Source organism: Bactrocera neohumeralis, chromosome 5 (genome assembly GCF_024586455.1).
Source record: "Bactrocera neohumeralis isolate Rockhampton chromosome 5, APGP_CSIRO_Bneo_wtdbg2-racon-allhic-juicebox.fasta_v2, whole genome shotgun sequence".
In the NCBI taxonomy this organism is placed as follows: Eukaryota; Metazoa; Arthropoda; class Insecta; order Diptera; family Tephritidae; genus Bactrocera; species Bactrocera neohumeralis.
Genome location: NC_065922.1, coordinates 55,295,319 through 55,312,860, shown reverse-complemented (window position 1 = coordinate 55,312,860; position 17,542 = coordinate 55,295,319). Strand labels below are relative to the sequence as shown.

The window sequence follows — 17,542 nt, the reverse complement described above, 5'->3', positions numbered from 1 at the left end:
TGCCTCCGCTGTGAATGGCGGCCAAAGGGTTTGTTGGCAGTTAGTGGGAACGATCGATACTGCTGGTAAATGGAGTACAAATTGGGCCTATCATATTTAAGATGGATCAGTAGTAGCGACCATCTGGCCGAAATTCTATTCCAAATAACTAACTCGGCTACCTTTCCGGGAGATGAATAGATGTTCTGAGTAGAAACCTATTAAAAAAAAAAAAAACTTAAAATACCGACGTGGGAAAGGGAAGGTAGTACATGACTTCCTTGAATGGGACTCACCATGAGTCACGCTAGGGGCGGTAAGTTAGTTGGAGCCGGCAAGAGCCTGTGGATAGAAATTATATGTAAGGCTGTAGTGAGAGGTGAAATCGCAATCCCTAAGTTAACATACTTCGTTGCCGGACTCGTTTAGGTATCTGGTCATAGCGGAATCGCTTAAAACTAAAAAGTCAATGAGTTTACAAGCCATGGTAAGGAGGAAAGTTCCCGGCACTTTTTCTCCATTGCAGTCACAATTTCACACAACCAGGTATAATAGTCGTCTCAAATATCTACCCATCTACTTGTAGTATATCATCTGGTACATCATACCATTTGATACCCCGATGGCTACAGCCATTTGGCGCATCATTTATGGCTCAAAATACGCTCAGCTATAAACGCATAATCCCACAAGCAATGGTTTTCAGAATATGAAAATCAAGTAATCTGTTCTTTTAGCGCACAAACATAACCTCAAAAGCATGTTCCATTGTTGTGCAGAGCTGATTTTCTAGCCTTAGGCTTACAAAATCGACAATATTGGAAATATAAACGAACTTCATCGCGTTTATAATCTCTTGGCGAATAGAATATAAACAGTAACCGGCAAAATTTATCAGAGGAAGCAAAAGTAATATACTTTCAGATGTGTCGCGACACATCTAACAGTGTTACAGTCTTTTCAAGAGCTTTTGGCATTAACGACAATAAAATAAAGTTCACCAATCATAAGCAATATGTGTTAAATGTAATAATATGCACTTCTTTAGTTACGAATAAATTTTTATTTATATCCAACATAATATTGTCAGCGGATATAATTTCAGTTCAAAAAAAATTTATCAAACACAAATTTAGATGTGTATATGAACAATAAAAAATCTTTATACAAGCACTCTTATTTATAGCCCTAATTGAGTTTCAGTTAAAAGCCGTTTAAATGTACACACATACACTCAACGACTTGCCGCTTCATTAGGCGGTTGAGGATGTGCTTGCGTAAAGGCGCCCCCCACTCACCGTGTCGGTATCATCGTCGTCGCCGTTTAGCAACGCCATTGTAGTAACATCGGCATCTGTGGACATCATGGTTTGCATATCCTTCGGTGTAGACTCTTCAGAGATGACAGACACCGATGGTAAATTGTCGACAAAAGCGTCAAAGCGTTGGTTTCCATTTGGCGTGGCGGCAGTTGGTGTTTGTGGCGTGTTTGTAGCTGTAAGTGTAGCATCCGCCGTTGCAAGTACACTGTATTCCAATCCGTTTTTTTGTGATTTCATTTTTTCCTTATGTGTACAATTACCGTTTGTCAGTCTTGTATGCGGCACAGATTGTAATTGCTTCGGCATTGGACTAACATTTTCGATACGTTTTGTATACTTGCTATTTAACTTGATATTTTGTGTTGCAACTGCGGGTTGTTGAATTTGTTGATGTACTGCAGAATTTGGCTGTGGTTGATTCAATTGATGACTTTTTGATTTGTTGCCTCCACTTACTTTCAGTTGTTTACATTGCGCTGCTCTATCTGTGCATCCGAAGATCGACTGCTGCTGCATTAGACGTTCAGCTTCACGTAAAATTTCGTCCACACTACGGGTGTCTGAATTATCAGCCAATCGACTTACTTCTTGGAAAATACTTTCTGTGTCTGCCTCAGTGCAACATTCTTGTTCCCTTGCTAGAAACTCCAATATAGAACTGCTGGTAAAATCATCGCAATCGACTGTAATGGGCGATGAAGAGGTTGATGGAGACTCCGAGGAACAAACCACGGAATTGGCGGATGTGCCTCTCATGCTGGTGCAACCATTTATACTACTGCAATTGCTATTGAGCATTTGTACAGTGGGTGTGGTTTTTTTGTGATTTTCAATTTTTTTTGGCTGCTGTGTAGGCAGGACATTTTGTTGAGTCAACACTTTGGACATAATTTATTTAAAAGCTTCCGTAAGTAAAATTTTGTAAGATATTGTTGTTAAATTGAAGCACTAAAGCACAACAAAATTCAAATTGGCCAGAAAGAGGAAAATGCTAATTCGAAATTCAATAAATTTACGTCTACAGAAAACCGAACTTCAAGTTATCTACACAAAACTCTTCACTCAACTTTTTCACATATGTATATATTTCGAACAAAACACTTTTTAACGTTTGTATACAACACTTTCACAATAAGAAAACATAATATTAAATGTTTCCAATATATTTGACAAAAATACCAACTATTTTTCAACACCGTCTTCGCGCAATGAACATTCACAACCGAATGCTCAGAGACAACAACGATAACGATTTCGTATAAACACCCGTACGAAGGAATACCCGAGTAGCATAAAAACACTTGTCCTAGAGTCCTACGAAATCTTGTTTGTGTTTTGTGAATTATCCTTTCGACGATTCAATTTTTTGATTTTGTTATATTTATTTGTTTTGTTATTAGTGTTGTTGGGATACAAACCGCGTTGACGCTTGCCACTCTTTTATAAAATGCTGAATTACCATTAAAAGATGTTGAATCGGTTTACAGGGTTGCAACGAAATATCTCATACAACAAACGCGCAATAAAAATTGAATTTATAAGAGAAAAATGTTTTGTTTTTTGATCAAACTTGAATTTATTTCGATTTTTTTTGTAAAAAGGATTTCATGCCTTTACCTTAAAACTGCAGACACTCTAATTATTGTTTAATGACATTTAAAAGCAAATATTTTAAGATATTTTCCAATAATATTATAACATTTTTGCAGAAAAGAGACTATTCTGCACATTTATGAAAACAAAACTATCAGATCGTTGGTTCATCTGTTAAAAAATTTAAACCACTAATAGCCCTGACAGACGACAGCGCTAATATGCATTAGCGGGCTTAATTTACATTTATTTGCGCATTTGACCCATGTTAATGAAAGTTTGTAATGCACAAGAATTTCGTGCATTTAGCTGAAATTACCAAATTTGAGTAAGCAACACTGCTCAAAAATGGCCGATTTTTGCTATTTTTTGACCGATGTCGCTTGAAGTCTGCTGGCTCCTTTGCGTTTACTGCATCAGAGGTAAGCAGTTTTATATTGCTAAAAAATTATGTGCAAGTATATTAACAAAAACAAATTTTTATATTTTTAGATGGCAGAAAATAAACAACGCACAGTTTGCTATCCATTTTTCCAATATTCTTAACTTTTTCGCACACTTTTCCGCATTACAATCAATTATTGTTTTTAATTTCTCTCTATTATATTTTAACGTAGTCAATAATAAACGAATTTTTTCGTTTAATTTATATTGATTTTCTAAAAATACCAAAATTTCTATTAATAATTTATTCTATTCATTTTTATTTCACTTTTGTTATTTTAATAAATAAACAAATTTCACTATCAGCTGTCTAAATGCACAAGACTGCCGTCTGTCACCATAAAATTTCAATGCGCATTAGCGTTGCTTAAGGCAATAATAGCGATTGATTTATTTTTTATTATGCTCACTTAACATTTCCAATTTAAGACCATTTACAACACTAGTGGTGGTAAAGCAACTCTGTTTAAAGGCAAACCTGTAAAATGTCATGTTTTCCTTTTGACAAATTTGTTGGAAAAGGTGTTATTTGTGATTTATAAAGTTCTATTGATATCAAAATACAATTTGTTAATAAAAGTAATAATTTTCCCAAACTAATATATAAATAATCTGCAAACATGCTGTATCTTGAAGATTATCTGGAAAGTAAGTTTGTTATCGCAATACGAATTAAAAGACCAGGGTGTGCTCTAATGATTCAGTAAAACAAATTTAGAGGTTATGGATTTGCCAAATTTTGTTTATTTTGATGTTTTGTTTATGTTTTGACTTTTGGTTGTGCTGCACCCGCAATATTAGTAAACAATAAGTAGTAATGTTCTTACTAAATTTTTTACAAATCTAGTGATCGAGCATTTGCCACAGGAGCTCCGGGACAGATTTACAGAGATGCGTGAACTGGATTTAACAGTGCAGAGTAATAATTATTTATTTATACATTTTTAGTGAACTCAGAGTAATATTTTTTTTCACAGATAGCATGGATTCTTTGGAGAAAAAAAATCGCACATTTTTTCAACAATGCAAACGTGGAGAATTACAAAACGAACCTGCAGATTTAGAGTTTCAAAATCTTCGTAAGGAATACTACAAAGTTTTGGAAGACGCTGATGAAAAAGTTAACATCGCCACACAAATACATGACTTGGTGGAGCGTTACCTACGCCGATTGGACAGTGAACTATTCAAGTTTAAGTGTGAACTAGAAGCCGATAATAATGGTATAACAGAAATACTAGAAAAGCGTTCGTTAGAGTTAGATGGTGGTTCAAGTGCAGCCACGGCTTTGATGAATGTAATTGGTGTTACACAAAAAGAGAATAGATATTATGGATCAATAGGGACAGCGGCAACAACAAATAGTCATGGTATACTGGGTGTACCCAGTAGTAACATAAGTGGTTTATCACTTTCTACTACACCCGCGGCAACCACAAAAGATCGGTATCGTACACCCAAACCGGAAAAACGCAGGGACAGTACAACAAATTTGGCGCTTCTACCGGAGAAACGTCCAAATTTAGGAAACAATTTAACAACCAATACACCACCGGTTGCGGTGGTTCGTCCTATAACACCAGGTATAAGCACGCATACGGTGCTAAATACCCCGGGCGCATCTGTCACTTCTGCAGGCAATCCCACTGCTGTAGCTTATAATTTACAACAATTAGGTGGCTCGGCATCGAACGCAATCGCTGCAGCTGCCAGTCAAGCCATAGTGGCAACACAACAAATGCCTCAAGGTCGACGTACGGCGAGCCTTAAAGCCAGTTATGAGGCAATACATGGCGCTGGTGGTGGACCACCGGAATTCTGGATCAGTCGTGATATTGCAAATGCTGCAAGCGCAGCTGCACAGACAACACTCCAAACTACAGGAGTTGAGAAAAAACAGAAAAAGTGTGTAGTATATATACGTTTAAAAAACACAAAAGTTTAACTTAACTCCACCTTCATTTCAGAAAAATAAATGCCAACAGTATTACGCACACTAACAGCGCTGGTAGCAGCAGTACTCCTTCATCTGCCATATCGCTGGCATCATCGTCGTCCTCTGTGAGTGTAGACTCTGTAGACATGTTGCCATCTTCGTCTAATTTAGCAACGGTTGGCAGTCTTGGTGTGCCCGCTATTGGCTTATCAACAATGGGAGTGGGTGCGGCTTCTACATCTGCCGCAGCAGCTACGAATCGTGCCAACTCGGCTTCATCTTCGATCTCATCCAATACTCTTACGCCTGCCACTAACATTAATATTAATGAAAGCGGTCTAGTGGTAGAACAAACACCAGAGGGAGAATGGTCTTACGATCCAAATGAACCACGTTACTGTACCTGTAATCAAGTTTCATATGGTGACATGGTCGCTTGTGACAACGATGCTTGCCCATACGAATGGTTCCATTACCCATGTGTGGGTATTACACAACCACCAAAAGGCAAGTGGTATTGTCCTAAATGTACAGCATCTATGCGCCGGCGTGGGAATAGGAAAAACTAGTTGTATTGAAATTAAAGTTTATTTCAAAAGCACGGCTAAATTCAGAGTTTGCTAATTGGACAAAATTTTGGTATATATACGTCTTATATTGAAATGAATTATTCAATGTTATTAGCGCACTTGGAATCAAATTAATAAACTTTCATTAATCGTCGTATACAAATTTGCTTTATTAAAAAAAAATTATTGTACTATTTGTTAAGAACTGCTCTTGTTATGGGAATGTTTATTCTTTACCCTTATTTTTTGGTATTTTTTCATAGACTGATTAATCAGCGTCATGTGTAACATGTGCCGTGTAAGTTATATGTATTAGACTGATCATATAAACGTACAGAACACGTACTTGAGTGGGGAGAAAATAAAAATTTATAAATTGCGCAGGTGGCCACAACATCCACTCAAAGCGATATATTTTCCACATTTTATTCCGCAATTCTTGTAAAGAATGTTCAATAGTATGGCCCTCCATGAAACCTAACGTTGTGAAGAAGACCGTCAAGTAGACTGGTGAACAAATCACTTCATCTAATACAATTTTTAACATCACAGTTTTGAAATTTCTGCCTTGTAGACGTTTATCAAGATATATGTACCAGTGATGACACACAACACCACTACAGAGACCAGCAATACACATGCTGAAAGTACGCCTAGGACTCCATTCTTTACGTTTACCCGAATACTTTTCGTAGCTTTGGTCTATGATGTCCGCAACTCCACTTAATACAAACGATATTCCAGTGTTAGTGTAAAACAAATATTTCTTGGAAAAAGCGATTTTAGAGAGCCGATAGATAAAAGACATAAACGTATTTTACAATTTGTTTTGCTCGCACGTAAAAATTCTCTCAAATTAAATAACAAAATGAAAATGTTTTGTGAAGGTATTTAATTCTTATCATTTCCCCGTACGCCCATAGGGTGATGCAGATATTTCTTTTATTTTTAATTAAAAAGCGCATGTTCTGATGCTTTTCTGTAAAAAAAAATATTTATTTTGGTTTTTTATTAAGCACAAAAGTGTTCCTTTTTATAAAATGTAAGGAAAAGCTAGAATATACATATAAAAATCCACTGAGAATTGTCACAGCTCACGATTGCTTAGCGCCTCATTTGCTTAGTATTAACATTTATATTGTCACATATGATACCAATAACAATGGTTCAACTGATGGTCCATTATATGTATATAAACATAGGTAGGTATATTGTTTAATCATTGTTTTTCACTTGCGATGTATAAACGTCATATCCTAAACTTATGATGTTATCGTAGAATACACGATATCGTGTGGGCAACCAATAGAAGTTCACAAATTGTGCTGGTGGCCACACCATCCATTCAGCCGCATACAATTTCCATGCCTTTTGTTTCATCTCTAGCCAAGTGTCTTCAATGGATTTGTCTTCTAATGCGCCCATTGTCATGAAAAAAGCGGATATGTAAAGTGGTGAGCAAATAAATTGATCCAAAACAATTTTCTGCATAACTACGCGTATTGTGCGTCCTGGCATGCGTCGATCCAGAAACTTATACCAATAGTGACAGATCACGCCAACACCCATACCAGAAATTCCCATATTAGTAGTACGTGTTCTATCCCATTCCTTTAAATCGCCGCTATACATTTCGTAATGTTGTTCTAACAGATCGCCTGCCGTACTCAAGCTCAACGAAATGCCGACATTGGTAACCAGTAGAAATTTATTACTAAACGCTCGTTTGTGTATTTCACGGAAGAAATCCATGGACTTAAGCGCCGCGCTGCGTAAAGCAAGCACTGCAGTAGGTGCCATCGGAAGTGATTTTGATGTTGTTGTTATTTGTGTGACCTTCAATTTTATTGTAAATTATGTAAACGTAAATAATTTCGGCGATTATGGTAATTTTATTTGGTTGTGTGTAATGTTTTTTCGTTTTTGTTTCAATATTTATGTTAATCTTTCTCTGTTGCTGTTGTGTATCAAATTTAGGTAAAAGAACACAAATACCTTTAGGGCGCTGCGCACTTGCGCCCTAAAATCCTCAGCACCACGTCTAATAAATTAAAATCCAGACCAACACCACCGATCACAAATGTATAGAAAAAGAAAAAAAAACAACAACTACAATACAACACGTGCCAATCAGATTTTTTCTGTAGACAACTACATACATATATCAGTAGCTCACAGCTATAGAGCAATGAACACTGCCACCTCTATTTAATAAACAATAAACAGCTGTTTTCTTATGGCCTCAAAAAGGGTGGTGCATACAAACGGTTAAATGAGTAAATGTAGTGTAATTTCACAATATGGATATATCGAAAAATATCAAATTTTTTGAAGCGTGTAATATCCTACAGAGAATACAAAAGGCTCCAAGTCCAGCTGCAAAAGAAAAGCTAGTACGCCACTATTACGAATCATTTCAAAAGTTTCGGCTATTATTCCGTGAGAGAGTGGGCCTCACTGCAGCAGATCGAGAGGTACCTACTTAAATGCCATTAAGCAAGCATTTGTTAACTTTAAGTCTGTTTTCTATTTTGTAGGATGGTGGTACCAGTTTCTTTTGCATCCTTAGATGTTTAGTACCCCGTGAGGATATGTCTCGTAAAGCATATGGACTCCAAGTCAGTACGCTTGGTAGTGTCTACACAGAAGTGCTACAACTAAATAAAGATTGTATGATTGACAATTGCATTTCTAATATTTTAACAGCTATTAAGATTGCAATATATTTAATTAGCACGCGATGCACAGCTTTTACAAGCGCGCACATATAATGGTTCTGGCAATGACTTTGCAGAGATTTTGCGCGAAGTGCTGTATCTGCGAGGCGGTAATGGCAAAGGCATGAGTGACCTGTCGCTTTATGATGTGCATGAGATGTTAGATACTATAGCAGATGGTGATCGCCAGGGTGAATATTTCCTTAATCTACTAATTTATTGCCTAAAACTTTACGTTTTCCCTACTTTCCGCTTGCTTCGCTTGTAGACACGAAAAAGGTATTAACCAGCTTAGCGGAGGTAGCAACGTCCGCAGAGCAAATGTGGTTCGTACGTTTACTGCTAAAAAACCTGCGTCTGGGAATTGGCGAACAACGCATTTTCGCGCTCATACATCCACAGGCGAGAGATCTCCTTAGACGTTGCTCAGATTTGAAACGCGTCTGCTGTTTGCTGGCAAACAACGAAATAAGTAATGAACCTTTAACCGACCAACCAAACGAAACTAAAAATGCTCTTACCACATTCAATCTAAATAATATCGTACAACCCTTCCAACATATAAAAGCTATGTTATGCGAAATGTTTCATGGCAGCTTAGAGCAATTAATGGCTGAGGATGTGCTTTATTTGGAGACCAAAATGGATGGTGAACGTTTTCAATTGCATTACGAAAATGAACGTTTCAAATATATATCGCGTAATGGCATTGACTACACTGATAGTTTCGGTGAAGACTTTTTGACCGGATCATTGACACCATTACTCCAATCGCTATTACCGAATAATCTACAATCAATAATTCTCGATGGCGAAATGATGGTCTACGATATGCGGCGTCAATGCTACCGTGACAAAGGCGAAAATACAGACGTCAAGCATTTGAATAACAGACAAAATTGGAGACCTTGTTTCGTGGTCTATGACGTGCTATATTATAACGGTAGCAGCTTATTGGAAATGCCCTACGTACAGAGATGTCAAAGAGTCGTTGAACTTATAAACAGAGAGGAGCGTGGTGTGTTGCAAATAATGCGTCCAATCAAATTAACATCGGCAGCGCAGTTCCAAGAGCTTTTTCAGCAAGCGCTAGATGCGCAGGCGGAGGGGGTAGTGCTGAAAAAACAAAACTCCATCTACCAACCAGGCATACGCAACGGTGGCGGTTGGTACAAGATAAAGGCCGATGTAATTTGCTATGAATATATATATGTATATATTGAGCTCTATATAATGAGGTGTTTATGTTAATTTTTTAACAGTACATCACTGGCTTGACCACTGAATTCGATTTGCTAGTCATTGGTGGTTTCTACAACAAAACGCGCACTTTCATACAATCCTTCTTGCTTGGCGTACTCAAGTACAACTCCGAATCACAGGACGAGGTTTATAGCGTTGGCAAAGTCGACAATAGAACACGCCAGCGAGCAATATTGAATGACACACTCAAACAACATTGGCACGATTGTAAACGAGAGCCACCACCGAGCTGGTATCATTACAAGCCAAGCAGTGCTGATGGCCGGCCCGATGTGTGGATCGAACCAAATAATTCCGTCATACTGCAAATTAGGGCTACCGATTTAGCGCCTTCCTCCGCTTTCGCGTTGCCTAAATCATTGCATTTTCCGCGCGTAGAAATGTGGCGCAACGACAAACTGTGGAACGAGTGCCTCTCGTGGCATGATTACATGACAATGATACAGGTGCGTGCGCTTTGCTATTACAACTTCAAACATAAAGTATGATTTCTATATACTACTCTACTCAGGGGGAAAGTGGTCTCACGAAAATCCACAAGCGCCAAGTGGAGTTGAGTGATTTGTTATTGCCGCAAAAGAAGCGTAAATTAACTGCGGCCGAGCGGCGCAAATTGGGCGTTTTATCCTATGAACGCCGTTTCAATGCAGATGAGGTAAAAAAAATATTTAAAAATATTGTATAGGCAATTGTTAATAAAATCTCCATCACAGGTAAAACAGCGCTCAAATTTGTTTGAGGGCTTCTCATTTTGCATACTGAGCGCTAGCTTGAAAACCGGTTACACGCCTGAGGCACTCAAAGCATTGGTTGTCACCAATGGCGGCGATATAGTCGAGAATCCCTTACAGGACCCCAGATGCATATCGGTGGCGGGCGATATCACATTTCGTGTAGAAACTTTGTGTAAATCGCGCCGTTATAGCATTGCCAAACTAAGCTGGCTGGTGGACACCTGTGAAAAGCAAGAGTTGGAATTAACGCCAATTGACATGATTTGCACGACGGATGAGCTGGAAGCTGAATTCTCGAAAATATTCGATAAATATGGTGACTCATACAGACAGTGCACGGATGTAGACAAATTAATGCGTGTGCTGGAAGGCATAAAGGATGAAGACGTAAGTATAAATCGTCCAATGCTTTTGTTTGCTTGAACTTCATTTGGAAATTTGCTTCTTTTTAGATCGCTGTCGCGAAGTCTTCCGCCGCCGATTTAGCCGAACTTGAAACGTTGTTGTTTGATGAATCTGTCGATTATTTTACAAATTGCAATGCTGCATTTTATAGCATAGATCAGCAAACGAATTTAGCGAAATTGATTTTCACGTATTTTGGCGGCAAGTGCCTGGAGGCAAATGCGTCCAACTTTCAAAGCATCAAATATGTGCTGGTCAATATCAATTTAATCGATAAAGTTAAATTGAAGGCTTGGATTTCCGAGCGATTTAAGAATTATTTGGGCAATCTTTATGTCGTTAACATTGCTTGGATATTTCATTCACAACGCGCAAACCGAAAACTCGACATACTTGAATATATGTGGAGTGAAATTTAATTGTGATCAATCAGTGTTTTATGTGTATGTATGTGTTTGTGTAAGTTGCTAAAGCTGTTGTTAAATTTTTGTGATGTATTATTGACATTTTTTAAGCGCATTTCACACGCTGCAAATTTTGTTTTTAATTTTACACGTTTCTTCAATATTTGTGTACGCTTGATTGATGTGTAATATTATATAAAATGTTTTAAAAAATATGTATGTAATAGGGCGCTGAAAATTATTCGAATAACCTGTAAACCGATTATTCGAATATCCGGTTTGTAACCTGTAAACCAATTATTCGAATATCCGGTTTGTAATCTGTAAACCGATTATTCGAATATCCGGTTTGTAATCTGTAAACCGATTATTCGAATATCCGGTTTGTAATCTGTAAACCGATTATTCGAATATCCGGTTTGTAACCGTTCGTAAAAACACTAACCAGTTAATATTATTCGAATAGTCGCAATAGTCGACAATAAATGGTTTACCGGATAGTCGAAAATTTGCGGTTAATCGAATAGTCGACGACTTATGACTATTCGGATACTGCAAATCGAATATTATTATTCGAATAATGCCCTATCGGGATAATCCGGTTAGTCGAATACCAAGAGCTCTAGTATGTACCGTATATTGTTTTATATGTCACTAATTTTTAATAAAAATTTATAGTAAAAAATCTAAAGAGTTAATAAATCACTGTTATTTATAATTATCAATAGTCAATATTTATTGTTATAACAACCCTTCCCACGACAGTCGGGTACAAGTAACCGGAACGGACCAGGATTTTTATACAGCCAAAGACTGGATGGTAGGGTTCAAGTTGGTTATCATCAAAGCCATCTAACAGTAGGCACAGGAAACAAGCTGTTTCGACGGATGACAGAACGATGTTGCGCGAGGCACACCTCAAATACTGGTGGTTTAATCCCCATCCCGCCGTCCACTAGAAGGAAGTGGATTAAGGTGTTAATGGCTCCATTGTGAATGGCGACCAACATGTATCTGAAGTTAGTTGCTTCCGTAATCTGTTTGGTGTATTGTTCAATGTCGTCGGCAAAATCTAAGAATGGCCTCTTCAAAAATCCCTAGGAGATAGTTTTGCCTCAAGTGGTCGACTGTAAGGAACTACTGTGAGAGGAGTGCATCGTGTTCTTAACCGGAAGCATTCAAGCCTCACTAGGTAAGTGTTCGACAGGTGTCCTGCCGTTCGCTCTGATAGCTTAACGCTACTAGGATCGTCCTCTCACAGTGTGGTTTTTTATTTAGGTAACAAACTATCTGGCTAAGTGCTGTGCATTTCCAGGAAACTATGTTGATGATCTGCTAGACTCAGGTGGGGAGTAACAAGGTCTCAAGTGTCTACTACTGAAGAAACGGGAGTTATCGGACGATAAGACTCCACTATCGAATTGAATTGAAAGGAGGATAGAAAATCCATGCTTTCTTTCAATATTGTGGGAGTTTGTCTCCTTTGGCCTCTTAAGATCTTTTTCAGAGAAGCTTGCCTAAAATGTTATCTTTTTTATTGTTGTTCAGGGGATGAGCTATCATTATTCGTAGTATTTTCCGACATCCGAAGAGGAAATAGTCGAATTAAATAGACGGATATTCGTATTTGAAATGAAATTTTGATGTTTCGATTTAAAATCTTAAAATATGATACGATGGTGTTTGCAAATCAAGGAAATTTATTACAAAAAGAGAATGGTTAAAGCTGCGATTGCTGCTATGGAGCAGAGCATCGAAGAATATCCGCAACAGCCCCTCCGCCATCGCGGTCAACAATTGGAGCTGTACCCATCTACTTTGTGGAAGATTTCGCAGAAGGATCTTGGTGTGCAGGTTTAAACTCATGCAAGAATTGAAGCCATCAAACATGTCGCACGTTCGGTGAATGAGTCCACAACGAAATGTCATCGATCCCGAATGGCACAACAAAAATACTGTTTGGTTACCTCAATGTGCAAAGGGAGTAATTTGCTCATATTCCTTTAGAACCGAGAGCGGCCATAATGTTACTGTCAATGGGATCGTCATACTCGTAGATACCTGATTAAAGAACTTTTCGTTCCTGGATTGGAGGATGGTGATGTGGATGAGCTCTGGTTCCAACAAGTAGATGCTGTATACCATACCAACAACAAAGCAATCAGTTTATTGAAGGAAACTTTTGTCTAGCGCATTATCTCGTGTCGCGGACCTGTATCGTAGCTTCCAAGATCGAGCGATTTAATACCGCTATACTATTTTTTGTAGGGTTATGTGAAGTCGCTAATCTATGCAGATAAACCCGAGACGATTGACGTTTTGAAAGTCAACATTCGACACATTATTGGTTTCATACGGCCTCAATTGCTGTAAAAGGTGGTCGAAAAACTGACCTCTCGACTCGAATTTATTACCGCAAATTATTTTTAAAACTTAGTATCAAACCCTCAGCTTTATAATTAAGCTATTTACATTCTTGGCCGTAACCTTAAATAATATGTATAAATGTCTAAAATAAAAGTTTTGTGAGGTTTTGAGATCAACTAGGTATACATATATGGTAATCGAAAATATTATGCACGCAGCTGAGAGTGTACGCGAAGACGGTGGAGGGTCGACTCAGCGCCGTTCGCAGCAACTCGGACTGACGTACGGAATTGAAAGTGTACAAAATAAAGCTTGTTGAAGAATTAATATCGCTTCGCTTTATGGACTCTTGAAAAGTTCCAAGAAGATGCGACGTTTTCGAGCCAGGTTTTGTTCAGCGATGAGGCCGGGGAGAACGTAACCGTCAATGGGGTGATCATTATCGCATTATGATAATCGAGTAATTGATGCCTGAAAATGATCTCGTCGACATTTGATTTCAATAATACGGCGCCACTTCCCACACATGGAATTAATTAATGAAGATTTGTTCTGGTATCACACCGTTAGACTTTTTCCTGTGGGGATATGTAAAGTCTAAAGTCTATACAGACAATGAAGCTTCGATTCAGGCCTTGGAGCAAAACATCACGCGTGTCACTCGCCAGTTACCAGTAGAAATGCTCGAACGAGTCATCAAAAATTAGACTCAACGGATGGACCATCTGAGATGTAGCCACGGCTAAGATTTTAAAGTGATAATCTTCAAAAATTTTATGCCAAAAAATGTTCTTTTAAATGATAATAAACATTCCCCAATAAATTAAGTTTTTGTGTGTTTTCTTTTAAAAAAGTAGGGAACCTCGAAATTGACTTAAATAATAGAAAATATATAATATTTATTTTATTAATATAAGTAGTTCGATCCGGCTTATTTATTGTAACAGGCATGAATTGTGTCTCTAATAATACCAGGGTATATTACAAAAACCGTTAATCCTACAAAATTCGAGTATCAAGAAAGTGGTGATGATGCTCTCTGGCATAAAAATTAACTGAAATTGAGTTATTATTTAAATTTCGTGCTTGACCTTCGGCAAATTTTTTCTCAACTTATTATAGATCGACAAGCTTACTAGCATCACATATTATCATATACATACATATATGTATATATATATATATATATATACATAAACGTACATATATATATACTTAAGACTGTTATCGACTTCATGGTTTACACACAAAGTTCTTTCTTACGGATACTAGAAACTGAACCAAAAGCAAACAAAACAAAAATGATTTTGCACAAAAAATATATGCAGAATTAGGGGATCTTTTTGAAACTAAAACTATATACATATATTATATATTGAAATTAAATATGTATACAAATATATGTATGTATATGCATAGATAGTATTGGCATAAATTGTTGCAGAAACTAAAAACTGGTTACTTTCGAAATATCGTCTAGACCTAAATGCTTTCCAAGCGCAAAAAGTTCAACGTTCTTCAACATCATCCCACTTGTTTGACTTAATAAACTAGAAAACATAAACTTAACATTTCGATTTAAACATATTTTTGTTTAGTAAACTCTTGTAGCTGAAATGTTTGCTTCTCTAACAGCTTCCACTTAGCTGTTAACCATCTCATCGATGTTGCGAAATGAAGTGATGATGAATCGAACTGAATAAAACACGGAAATATAACAAAGAGCGATTTTTTGCTAAAATCTGCTTTATAATTGAACAAAAAGTCGAGTTCGAATGTTATTTCTGCGCACTTCGAAATTATTATTTGATAACTGTGTTTAAACAATGCATCATATGTGGTAAATAATTTGAAGTGATGATGGATAAACCTTGTGTCACTCAAAAGGCCATATCTCGTGTAAAGATTCAGCTGCAGTGGCGTCGGTATAAACACTACTTGTCAGCCTACCAGCTAGATACATATCAAGCAAATGTAAGTGTTCCCGGAACTGTTAACATCACGTTTAGTTAGGTTAGGTTGGTGTCGGAAATAGCCACAACTGTCAATGCTTTGACTGAATTTGTTAGAATATAGTACTATTGGACATTTAAATACACGGAAATCTTTCAAATCGTTGATGTAGGAACATTTGCGTTCAAATGACGCCACTTTTAAAATGTTGGAACATTTCAAGGCTGTAATGACACCGGGTGTTAGTAATATCCCTATGATTGTACCGTAGAACTGTTTTTTTTTGATGTCGTGAAGTACACCGAGAGAAAAGTTCTGCCAAAGATTTATGGTCCTTTGCGCGTTGGCCACGGCGAATATCGCATTCGATGGAACGATGAGCTGTACGAGATATACGACAATATCAACATAGTTCAGCGAATTAAAAGACAGCGGCTACGTTGGCTAAGTCATGTTGTCCGGATGGACGAAAACACTCCAGCTCTGAAAATATTCGACGCAGACGCAGAAGAGGAAGACCTCCACTCCGTTGGAAGGACCAAGTGGAGAAGGACCTGGCTTCGCTTGGAATATCCAATTGGCGCCACGTAGCGAAAAGAAGAAACGACTGGCGCGCTGTTGTTAACTCGGCTATAATCGCGTAAGCGGTGTCTACACCAATTAAGAAGAAGAAGAAGAAGAAGTACACCGGAGAACCACTAGTTTAATACTCCTATAAATGTATAAAACTCCTTAAGGACATGCCGGATCGGAGAGATCTTGTACAAAAGCCCCGGAGAAAAACACGCATACTTTTTACTCACACGGTCTCGAAATAACTGCAGGACGATTGTTGGCCTTATGACAGGTCACAACCAATAGGTATCATATTCGAGCCGGATGGACATAAGTAATGACGATACATGCAGAAAAAACGCTGGAACGCCTTCTATGCTTCTGTCTAGTATTATCTAAAATTCGTCTTAGACTAGATAAAGTATTGAAATTATATATCAAATCGGTCTTCTTCTTCTTTACTACCGTAAACACTGCTTTCGTGGTTATATCCGAGTTAGCAACAGTGCGCGAAGATCCGGACAACATGACCTAGCCAGCGCAGTCGTTGTCTCATGATTCGTTGAACTATGTCAATGAGCCTGCCGGGCTTAAAGATCCTAACTCTTGGCGGAGATCCGAAGAGGTAGAGACATTGAACTTCACCTTACGGTGGAACAGACAGTAGATCCTTGGGGTTGTAAACCAAGCATCATCAGGTGGTTGTATACTATCATCGTGAGACAGATGTTTTGATATGGAGCAGTTTATTGGCATCGAAAGCATCAGAGACTTCGATATGACATCAATTATCGAAGCTCAAAGACTTGCCTGCGCTTCTGGGGTAATGCGGAAACTGCCCAACCGCAACACTTTCGTACCCATGGTATGTTTTTCGAGCAAATATGTCAAGCAGAGTCCTTTGCTATAAGTCAGAGAGTTGAAATAAATTTCCAACTCAACTATCATAATCAACGTATTGCGTTAGTCAAGCGGCATGAATAGCGATCACAGTGATTGAGATCAAAGGTTGAGAGAAGGGGTATGTCAGTTTGCAACCGTGTGCACCTCATCTGGGTGCCGGGCATAAATAGACAATGAACTGGCATACGGCTCTGCTGCTGCTTCTAGAATGGTAGTCCCAAAGCCTGTATACGGTCCCATCAACTCAATAGTGCCCAGCAAGTTCCCGAGCTGAGCTTTTGCAAGTATGTATATGTATGTATGTGTTAAAGAGTTGGGGGCGTAATAGACTTTAGGTCGCGGTGTAAAACTAAATTATATTCCTGGTTCATCTTACTTGTTTTTCCTCTGCGAATGGT

At 38.0% G+C, this 17,542-nt stretch overlaps 5 protein-coding genes across 5 annotated transcripts in view; 2 read left to right on the top strand and 3 right to left on the bottom strand.

Moving 5' to 3' along the window:
• LOC126757905 (serine-rich adhesin for platelets) overlaps positions 1–2,676 on the bottom strand; it is an 84,579-nt gene extending 81,903 nt beyond the window's left edge. The window contains exon 1 of the mRNA XM_050471825.1: positions 1,278–2,676. Within this exon, the coding sequence (XP_050327782.1) occupies positions 1,278–2,189 (912 nt within the window). The 5' untranslated portion in view covers positions 2,190–2,676. The remainder of the gene's footprint in view (positions 1–1,277) is intronic.
• A 1,152-nt stretch (positions 2,677–3,828) lies between these two features.
• LOC126757916 (inhibitor of growth protein 3) lies at positions 3,829–6,006 on the top strand. The gene is made up of 4 exons (XM_050471842.1): positions 3,829–3,986; positions 4,186–4,257; positions 4,316–5,243; positions 5,306–6,006. Exons 1-4 carry the CDS (start codon positions 3,959–3,961, stop codon positions 5,841–5,843), a joined length of 1,566 nt encoding a protein of 521 aa, XP_050327799.1. The 5' UTR covers positions 3,829–3,958; the 3' UTR covers positions 5,844–6,006.
• Positions 5,844–6,740, bottom strand: LOC126757927 (mpv17-like protein 2). The gene has a single exon (XM_050471858.1). It carries the CDS (start codon positions 6,649–6,651, stop codon positions 6,112–6,114), a length of 540 nt encoding a protein of 179 aa, XP_050327815.1. The 5' UTR covers positions 6,652–6,740; the 3' UTR covers positions 5,844–6,111.
• A 69-nt stretch (positions 6,741–6,809) lies between these two features.
• On the bottom strand, positions 6,810–7,959 carry LOC126757924 (mpv17-like protein 2). The gene is made up of 2 exons (XM_050471852.1): positions 7,839–7,959; positions 6,810–7,679 (listed from the first exon to the last, which is right to left on the bottom strand). The coding sequence occupies exon 2, from the start codon at positions 7,641–7,643 to the stop codon at positions 7,059–7,061; it is 585 nt and encodes a 194-aa protein (XP_050327809.1). The 5' UTR covers positions 7,644–7,679; positions 7,839–7,959; the 3' UTR covers positions 6,810–7,058.
• Positions 7,960–8,055: 96 nt separating this feature from the next.
• Positions 8,056–12,084, top strand: LOC126757907 (DNA ligase 4). Its single transcript, XM_050471827.1, has 8 exons — positions 8,056–8,317; positions 8,381–8,513; positions 8,578–8,751; positions 8,829–9,748; positions 9,823–10,269; positions 10,335–10,478; positions 10,537–10,944; positions 11,010–12,084. Exons 1-8 carry the CDS (start codon positions 8,144–8,146, stop codon positions 11,379–11,381), a joined length of 2,772 nt encoding a protein of 923 aa, XP_050327784.1. The 5' UTR covers positions 8,056–8,143; the 3' UTR covers positions 11,382–12,084.
• Positions 12,085–17,542: the final 5,458 nt, after the last annotated feature.